This window comes from Bicyclus anynana, chromosome 22 (genome assembly GCF_947172395.1).
Source record: "Bicyclus anynana chromosome 22, ilBicAnyn1.1, whole genome shotgun sequence".
Taxonomy (NCBI): Eukaryota; Metazoa; Arthropoda; class Insecta; order Lepidoptera; family Nymphalidae; genus Bicyclus; species Bicyclus anynana.
In genome coordinates, this window is record NC_069104.1 from 2,289,072 (window position 1) to 2,299,777 (window position 10,706).

The 10,706-nt window shown below is 35.5% G+C and overlaps 1 protein-coding gene across 1 annotated transcript in view; it reads right to left on the reverse strand.

The window, feature by feature from the left end:
- The window catches only part of LOC112057873 (uncharacterized), a 173,318-nt gene extending 162,997 nt beyond the window's left edge, over positions 1-10,321 (reverse strand). Inside the window, exon 1 of the mRNA XM_052888323.1 lies at positions 9,375-10,321. Within this exon, the coding sequence (XP_052744283.1) occupies positions 9,375-9,525 (151 nt within the window). The 5' untranslated portion in view covers positions 9,526-10,321. The remainder of the gene's footprint in view (positions 1-9,374) is intronic.
- Positions 10,322-10,706: the final 385 nt, after the last annotated feature.

Here is a 10,706-nt window from a genome sequence, read left to right on the forward strand (position 1 = left end):
GTCTAATCACTAATTTCAGTTGGATTTTAGTCTCTATCACACATACAATAAGAGTGTAAGATATTCAATTTGCATTCTGGATTTCTTACCATAAGTACAAGTTAACCGGTATGTTAATCTACGATTATTTATGTACAAAATTAACACTTTGTCAATGGTTCCATCGGCTTGTATATTCTGTTTTCATGTTATAATTGGCAGGGAAATTTTATCGTCAGTTCAAAGGTTATAATTAAATTCACACGAGATTACTTTTGCGTGCGTTTCAAGATTACGCCTTAAGTAGAAGGTCAGAGGGCCTAGTGGCAGTTTGATACTGTGACGATCGCGTTAACGTAAACGCAAATTTCTAAGGAATTGATACTAAGCCATCTAGTGGCACTACTGCACAACTGTTTCAATTCCATATAAATTCGCGTTTACGTTAACGCGATAGTAATAGTATGAAAATATTGAAAACTCTCACTAGGCACACTGAATTAAAACGACTATCACCCATCTGTCTATTGGATAAAGTGTTTATGTAGAACAAGTCTATTACGATTTTTGACGACCTCTGTAACGCAGTGGTATGCGCGGTGGATTTACAAGACGGAGGTCCTGGGTTCGATCCCCAGCTGGGCCGATTGAGATTTTCTTAATTGGTCCAGGTCTTGCTGGTGGGAGGCTTCGGCCGTGGCTAGTTACCACCCTACCGGCAAAAACGTACCGCCAAGCGATTAAGCGTTCCGGTACGATGCCGTGTAGAAACCAAAAGGGGTGTGGATTTTCATCCTCCTCCTAACAAGTTAGCCCGCTACTATCTTAGATTGCATCATCACTTACCGTCAGGTGAGATTGTAGAAAAAAAAAACGATAGTAGGTAATAAAAACTAAATTTACTTTCCAATACTATTTGGAAATAAATACATTTTACCTAACTGGCGGACGCCCGCGACTTCGTTTGCCCTTAGATTTAATCTGGCCTTCTCGCAAAATCCGTTCTTAATCCGTGCTAAATTTCAACTTTGTACAACAAAGCAGTTTTCGAGGTTTCGTGATGAGTGACTTTTCGCTTTTATAATAATTCACCCGCTTGTTTACCGTAATATGGGGATAAAATATAGCCTAAAGCACTCGGGAATCGTGTAGCTTCCTAACAGTGAAAGAATTATTCAAATCGGTTTAGTAGTTTTAGAGTCTTTACAAAACATACAAACAAACAAACAAATCTTTCCTCTTTATAATATTATTATAGATTTTTATTGGTTTTGTAATAGTCTCTCTCTGCAATATAACTAAGCTTTTGGAAAATAATAATCAACCTAGCGGTTCCTGGTACATTCTACGTGGACAGAAACCAAACCGCTTTTGAAATGCAATGAAATAAAAAGAAAAACTATAATTTTAATTATATCTTGCATTTCTTATCGAGTCCTAAATCTAATTTGTCGTCAATCTCGCTTAGTAAGTAATTAGTTGTTTTTTAAGTAAGAACTAGGACGAGAGACTGCGATAGTCAGACATACCTCATTTTATGAAGGATGTAACTTTGTCAGCATATGCTCCTACCTTAGGTAAATACGGTAGCCAGTTATGGAGTTTGAGTCGTTATGGCTTTGGTAGGTTTCAATGGTCCAAATCCAAAAGTTGTCTAAGTATAAAACGTATTTCTTCAAATAATTCCCACGGTATATCATGATAAACCATTTCTTAAGTCACGAGAAGATCCTTAGCTTAGTGGAGTTATAACAATACACATATAAATATTTAGGGCCAAATTAACCGTATAGCGTGTGCTATGAGTACTAACGTAGCGGATTTTATCATAAATATAATATATTTATAAACTATTTATAAATATATACACCCAGACAGTAGAAAACACCCATGCTCATCACACAAAAAGAAATACTCCTTATACTTGGGTGGTTGAGGTTTTGAACCCTTAAAACTTGCTGCCTTTCAAAGCCACCATAGTTCTAACTCAATTGAATACTGTTTGATTTTTTTAAAAAAGAGCAACTGTTTCTTGCCGGCTCTTTTCAGCAGAATCTGCTTAAGCCGGTGGTAGAGTCTTTACAAATAGTCAACCTTGACGTTTCAAAAGTGTTTGTAAGCTAAGCCAACTTGAAATGAATATCGAATTTTTAAATTTAATAGCCTTCATAGAATGAGGTAAGTCTGGCTATATCAGGCTCTCGTTCCATAATTCGTCGTAACCAAGGAATCGAATGTCACAGAGTTGATGACTAACAACAATTGAAAACTGCTTCAAAATCGATTCGTCGACAAAAAATATTATGATCTTTGGACCCGACGAAGCGTCCCGTTTCCACTTCAATTGTAATCGGACTATTGGACTATGTACAAAACCGTGACTTACTCTTATTATCCTTTTCCTTACCTTTCATTTTTGAGACACGGGACCTTATTTCGAAAGCAGTAAAGCGGAAATTTCTGCAACTTTTTGTTTGGGAACGGTAAATGTTAATCGCTTTTTGTTGTTGTGTTTCAACAATTGAAAGGACCACACAGCGCAAAGATGAACTTTGAGTTTTAATTATGTAAGAAATGTGAAGTTCGGCATTTCTCCGTGATAAAGACATTTTTGTCTTTAAAGAAGTACACTTTATAAATGTACTTCCAATCTGTTACAATTGGTACTTACAATGCCTGCAAAATTTGTCACAAACTCCGTGAGGACCAAGGTTTTTTCCGGGATAAAGTAGCCTATGTATTAATCTACTAATCTATTCTATACTAATATATATAGCTGAAGAGTTTTTTTGTTTGTTTGATTGAACGCGCTAATCTCAGGAACTACTGGTCCGATTTGAAAAATTCTTTCAGTGTTAGATAGCCCATTTATCGAGGGAGGCTATAGGCTATATATTATCCCCGTTTTCGAACGGGAACCACGCGGGTAAAACCGCGTGGCGTCAGCTATTCTAATAATATATCTCCATTCCAAATTCTAGTTATAGTTGTAGTTTCAGCCACGTAACAAGCACACACAAACTTTCGCCTTCATTTAGTGTAACATATGAGTAGCTTAAATTCTAACAATATGTTCATAATAATAATAACACACTTTATTTTGACAATGTTTTATTTGGTTAGAACAGAATGTTAACATAATGTCAATCTGAAAGATTTAGATGAAGTAAGTATAACACAGGCTAATACTTTTTATGAATATAATATTGCGTTAATAATTAAAATTAATGAAAACTTTTGTCCGACTCAGTTTCTTATTAGAAATTATTTATTCATTTTGTTTAAGAGTTGAATATTCAGTATGCCATTATTTCGCAAAAAAAAATACAAATTTCTGAAGATTCCCACGTTTCTTTCAGTTAGCCTTTTAAAACTTTAATCATCGAGAAGTATGAGCTTTGGGTGACTTGATAGCCCAGTGGATGACCTTTGCCTTCGATTTCGAGGGCGTAGGTTCGAATCCGGTCCGGGGTATGCACCTCAACTTTTATGTTGCAGTTATATGCATTTTAAGAACTTAAATATCAGGTGTCACAATCGGTGAAGAAATGACATCGTGAAGAAGCCTGCATACCTGAAAATTTTCTTAATTTACGCGTGTGATGTCTGCCAATCCGCAATCTCTCTCATTCTGAGAAGGGACTTGTGTTCAACAGTGAGCCGAATATAGGTTTGATTAGGAACTTTGCTCTCGTTTTTTTAAATTCAGTAAAGTTGTATGTTTTTTATGCTGATCAAGTTATTTTAAATAACGATTTTGTAAAAATAGGACATTTGTTTTCTTCATAATGTTCGTGGATCGGCTAAAAATACTGAAGAAAGCTAGAAATACATTTCTTATCAGAACTATCAGAGGCCTGGACCTATAGAGGGCCGTCAAAATATGATGATAATGATATATATGATGGTAATTTTAAGTAAATGTAAGATTCTGAATTCTGTGCTTACCTATGTAAATTCCTAAAATAGTATTAACCTAGGTAACATTTTATGCAATTGCTTTAAGGTTTTTTTTTATAAAAGCGTAACATTAGCAAACTATTTCTTCATACTCGTAGTTCGAAGTTTCGTAATGACAATAATTTCACTGCAAATTTCGATTTCTTCGTTCCCGATACTGGATCGCGATCGATTTTCCTTTCGAATGTCGACTCGTTTTGAATCCATTGCCAATGCTACGTTTTGCTATAAGTTACAAGATATTTGACTTTTTATTTCTTTACGGAATTATAAACTCTTTGACTTAAATTCGCTAGTACTTAACTTTGTAAAAATATCGTTCGACCGTAATTTAATAAATTCTATTTTTGTTCTATCTCAAAGATCTACGTTCCTAAATTTTCCGGATGCATACTAAATTTTATAAGTAACTTGCCAGCGCCCCGCGGTTTCACCCTTCGTGAGAATACGAAGATGAAATATAGCCTTTGCCACTCTCAAATAATGTGGTTTTCTAGTGGTAGAAGAATTTTTGAAATCGGTTCAGTAGATCTAGAGATATTCCTACAATACCACAAACTTTACCTCCATACAATATTAGTATTTTTTTTTATTCTATACAAGTTAGCCCTTGACTACAATCTCACCTGATGGTAAGTGATGATGCTATCTAAGATGGAAGCGTGTTAACTTGTTAGGAGTAGGATGAAATCCACACTCCTTTCGGTTTCTACACGACATCGTACCGGAACGCTAAATCGCTTGGCGGTACGTCTTTGTCGGTAGGGTAACTAGCCACGGCCGAAGCCTCCCACCAGCTAGACGTAGACCAATTAAGAAAACTCAATCGGCCCAGCCGGGGATCGATCCCAGGACCGTCTTGTAAATCCACCGCGCACACCACTGCGCCACGGAGGTCGTCAGAGTATGTTATTATTAGCCTGATAGGCTTCCGGAGCAAGCTCGGTTGGCTGGAGTGACTCCAGCGGGGACCAGCACCAAATGGGCCGACGTACAACGGCCAATCCATAATGGCCAAGTGCGAAATAGGCTCAGGAAAGAAGAAGAAGAATATTAGCATGTGACGTGCGAATTCTTTGTAGCATTGCAACTAAACAAGAGTGAATAGGCGCCTTCTAGGCAAGCGTGTCCCATCCTAGACTGTATCTACACTTACCATCAGGTTAGATTATGATCAAACGCGAGCCTATTTGCATTAACAAAAAAAAAAACTTGTTCCGGGTTTCGTTTATTGTAAAATTTCATGATCGCTTCTGCATTGAACTTGGACCGAAGTGTACAGTTCGTGACTGCACGAATCGGAGCAAGTTTAGTATCTTGTATCGAGTTTGAACTAGTTTACTTCGTTTGTCCCTTTCTAAGGGTCTATTCTTGTTCGATTTTGTTCGCTAACCTTTCTGCTTACGTATATTTTGTATTGTTTCCCCTTGACTCATTAGTGGAATTATTTTTTAAGCAAACCCGTTTTACAAATTACCATAGCCCATAATTTTGTTTGTTCTAAAACAAAAACAAAAAAACAGAGGCTCTAATCATTATTTTGGAAAATCTGTAATATAATTTGTTTTCAATTTAATGTATGCAACATATGATTTCTATACTGTGTTGTGTCTATCTAATAAAACGTTTTTCTTTTAAATAATTGTCACATCTTTTTTTTTTTAAATATGACCAATATCCCCTTCCCCTCCAACTAGTCGGGAAAGACTGTTAGGAGTGGGTACGACAATAGACCAACGGGGAAGGGATCGAACCACCACCCCTCCGTGATGAGTTCGACCGCTCTAACCGTTGAGCTATTGAGGCTATAACTTACTTCTTGCTAGTTGATGTACCTAATTTTAAAATGAATTGATGACAAGTAAAGCTTTCAAGTTAATTATGAACTTCTAACTTACGATCAAGTTTATCCATCTTTGTGCACGCACAATGACACAAATGTTTCATTTCATATACTACAAGTATTTCCTGTATTTTGTTATTTTTACGTGTTTTATTTCATACAATATTCTGTTATTTTTACGGCAATCTCAGCTTGTCAGATATTAACGGTGGATTAAATAGTTAAATAACAGTAAAACAAGCAAATGTAACTTCGTATAAAAATTTAATTACAACAGACCAAAATTGCATTTTACGAAGCATCGAAATTTAAATATTATTTTACTACTTCGACTACGTCCACGTGGAATTCAGTTTTTCACAATTCCATCAGAAACCATGGATATTTCCGAGTTAAAAAGTAGACTATGTTTTAATATATCTCAATACTAATACTAATAAATCTTGGGAAACCATGGATTTTTGGGGATAAGAAGTAGCCTATGTGTTAATCCAGAGTAAAATCTATTTCCATTCCAAATTTCAGCAAAATCACTTTTGTAGTAGCGGCGTTAAAGAGTAACAAACATCCAAACATCAATACAAACTTTCGCGTTTATAATATTAGTAGGATAGTGAAATTCATATCATCAAAATCATCAGTTTTCGCAAATCTCGGGAAATCATGGATTTTTTCGGGATAAAAAGTAGCCTATGTGTTAATCCAGAGTAAAATCTATTTCCATCCCAGATTTCAGCCAAATCACTTTAGTAGTAGCGGCGTTAAAGAGTAACAAACATCAAAACATCCATACAAACTTACGCGGTTATAATATTATGTAGTGAAATATAAGTTCTAGTCACGTAAGCTAAAGTATATCGGTATACCACATAAAGTGGCGTTAATGCTATTTTATTTATAACCAGTTTTCCTACGTAAAACATGTCGAAGCGAGCCAATTCTTTTTCCGTTCTATTGTTCTGTACCGAACATGTTTTAACAAGTTCAGCCTTACCGACATTTGTGAGCATAAACAGGTTTATTTTTGGCTTGATTGACGAACCGACGGCCTGACACTGTTTATGAGTTACAACCATTTATGTTCGTATGCTAGTGCTACTAATAAACGTGGTGTTGTTAAGTTCTTTTTTTCTTTGTCTGTATCCTCTTCTTACTTATGTTTAATCTTAAATTGGTTAACTGTCTCATTGGTCTACTGTTTAGCCTTTGTGACTTCGGATCAGGAAGTCCTGGATTCTGGGTTATGAAAAATTGTGCTTTTCTCTCACCCTAGAAATTCCAAGGTCGAAGTTGGAAGTCTGTGGTGTGATACCTAGTGCTTCGTAAAGTAGATTAGGCTGTTGGTTATTATCATTACTATCTGATCTACTTACAAATTCAAATATTTTTACCTGATAACATTGGAACAGCGTGGTGAATCTTGTCTCCAGATTTATTTTCCTATAAATAGGCCTGGCCTTGTAATAATAATAACATGCTGATAATTATAGTTGTAAAGAAGCAGTTTCGTTTCTTCTTGCTTTCACGTTAAGTCAAAATCAAGAGTATTAACCTATTTTCTGCGAAAACTAAACTAATCAGTGAGACGACACCACTTAATATTTTTCAATTTACACTTTGATTCTTGTACTAGTGTGTCATTAAAAATATTGAATTGCAAAATTCTCGAGATAAAGTCTGATATCTGAGGAGTTAAAGATCAACAATAATATGCAATTGCAAAGTTTATATTATTGAGCTTATGTGTGAGTTTTGGTGTCTTGTGTTCTGAATTATTTTTGTAAGCGACTTAAAAATCGAGGATATCAATGCGCTTGTGGTTTTTTTTATAATTGATAGATTTGCATGGAAATGAAAAATATAAAAATATAAAATCTAATAATGTTTGCTATTTTCTAGTGCTATTTTAATCTCAATTTTGGTAATTGTGCAAGTTTAAAGCCCTCTTTTAATGTAGTAATGAAATTTAAAGTAAACTCATTTTATTTTTGAACTAGCTGACGTAGCGCGGTTTCACCCGCGTGGTTCCGTAGGAATACGGGGATAATAAATATTTTTTTTTTCAAATCGGACCAGTAGTTCTTGAGATTAGTGCGTTCAAGCAAACAGACAAACAAACTCTTCAGTTGTATAATATTAGTACAATATAGATAGTGAATTAGATTGGGAAATTTTACTAATATTAATATTTAATGAAAAATATGTAGCTGTATTTGTTATTCTATAAAATGGTAAAGGCATAGACAATGAAAAATCTCATTGTGATTAAAAAATAATAAATTTATTTCACAATTTCCCACAAAAGTGTCGGGGACATAGCATAATTAACACAATCCAGATCATGCGTATAATTGATTACATACGAGTACGGAGCTTAGTACTACGGGCAGTAAATAATAAAATGCTTACAAAACATCACAAAGTTTAAATGCAATATTTACAAGATAAAAGTTTTTAATCTACGTCATTAAAATCATTTTTTACAAAGTGCAAAATTATTTTTTTTTTACATTTTTTTTCATTATTGAAACAGAACAAAATCAATTGAACAAATGTCAACTAACAAAAATTAAAAATATTTTGTCGTTCCTTTGATATTTACATTTTGGCTTTTAACGCAAATGCGATTAGATTTTGGATAATTTTGTCGTAAATTTACTAATATTTGGCGTCTAATAAAAATGAATTCTCCATATAAAAATGCTTAATACAACTATCAAAACTAAACTTTGGAACTAATATAGAATTTGAGATCCATTGACGTTATTTTTCATAGAAGTTATTAACTAAATGCTAGTTGTCATAGAAGTAACTAAATTGTAATAAATTAAACTAATTGTAATTAATCTAATTAAAATTGATAAAAACAAAATAAGAGATCAAATGGAAATGTAATTAAACATAAAACTTAACATCACTAAATAGACAATGTTCGTTGTAATTTAAATTTTAGATGTGTAAAAATAAATTGAATTATTCATTTTCAAGATTGTTTGAAAATTGCCAAATTTCAATTTCAACGAATTAATTATTTTGAAAGTCATAAAATATATTGAACACATTTTGTAAGTTTGATTCATGCCGATCAATAAATGCATTGTTTGTTTTATATTTATAACTTAATTAGTCAAATACTAGTACATCATCTATATTAAAAAATACTAGAGGAGTTTTGTCGAACTTCACTCAAATTTTTGTACGAAAAGCAAAATTCATCAAAAGCGCGAAGTGTGTTAAGAATTAGCGAAACCGTATTAAAAATGATGGGACCGAATCCCTTCATTTTTAATTCGATTTGAACCACCATTTACAATTTAAGTGCAGTTTGACACAACATCTCGTGACAAAAAAAAAATAAAAGTTTACAGAAATGGGATGGACTTAAAAATACGTAACAATAGTCCAAATCTGCTTTGCAGTATCACCATTAACAATACTTATCTAGAACCGTCTTCTTTTTATCTGACCGTATTGAAGAGGGACGAGGCGAGAGACACTTTAAGGATGGCCACAACCATCACCAAATTCACAATGTAGGTCGAATTGCATCTTAAGTGGTAAGGTGGTATGTAAGGCTCTCGAGGGCACTCACCTCGCCGGCTCTCCTGGGCTTCTGGGCCAGGCTGTCGTGATACCAAGATGTGGCATAAGACCTCGTACAACTCGGCGAGGAGCCGGTTCAATCGTGAAAAGTTCTCCTCTGTTGCCTCTCTCTCGCTCGGCAAGTTGAATGCTATAGCCATCTTTGTCTCTCACAACGCCTTTTTCTACGGAAGAAGCGTGGACAGATTGCGGTTTGTTTTCTATGCATATATTACGCTCGTGCGCGTTTAGCTTTCTTCCTCCCTTTATATTTATAGAGCTCAATTATTTTTTGTTCTCGTAAATTATTTTTATCTGAATATTCTTGTTGTTTATTATAAGTTCTTTGAATCACATATCCCGGATTCAGAAAATCAACTTCGCAAAATTTCTGCTGCTTAAGAATTTTTTTTAACAGTCCAATAAAAATCTCAAAAGCCTATTTCTATTTTTTCCGTGTAGAGTTCACTTTGACACTAGAAAATGGCACACCGAGTCTGAGAGTGGAAATATGTCACAGTTCAATTTTCCCAAAAGAAATCACTTTTCGGTAAAGTTCACAAGTTCACAAAAAGTTTCAGCGAAACCACAGTAGCGTACATCGTCCGTGAATCACTCGCAATTTAGAGATAATCGACGCTCGGTCGATGACACAATCGCGCTAACTAACGCTCTATGCATCGCTCCAGCATTTCGACGTAAACAAGCAACACTTCGCTCTGCATTCGACAAAAGAGGTCGGGTGACAACTATTGTACGTGCGGCCGGCGCGGAAGCGGATCGTGTAATAAGGGATAATACTTCGTGCACATCATTGCCTCGCTCGCCTCGACGCGCCTGTGTGCGCGGTGCATAATGTAGCCACACGCTCACACAGATGCACCCTATTTGATTATAAATAGTTGAACGCACGGTAGCACGTTCCCTTCGCACTCCACCACTACAATGAACTGCGACACCGCTATCGCTGACTCTTTTTCACTTACAGCTCACCAAATTACGCGTCTCATTTCAAACTGGTTACATCATTCGGCAACAACATAAGTGGAAATACGCTTTCTCGGTCTGTCGTCGGGGTTGACTTTATTGTCGAGAGGGATGGCGATAAGGGTGTGGGTTTTCATTTTGGCAATGAGAAAGCGCGGCAAAGCGAACTGGCCAATGGGGTGGCGGTATGGTATGGGGTGAGATGACGTAAGGATGCAGGATTCGAGTCCACGGGGTTGTTAAACGAAAAGCGTTCACTCGGCTTTGAGCTTGTGACTGTGACTATACGATTTGCGTGACACCGGCAACGTTTTAACGGCTCTTTGTTCTCGCACGTAAAGCAGGTTTTAATGCG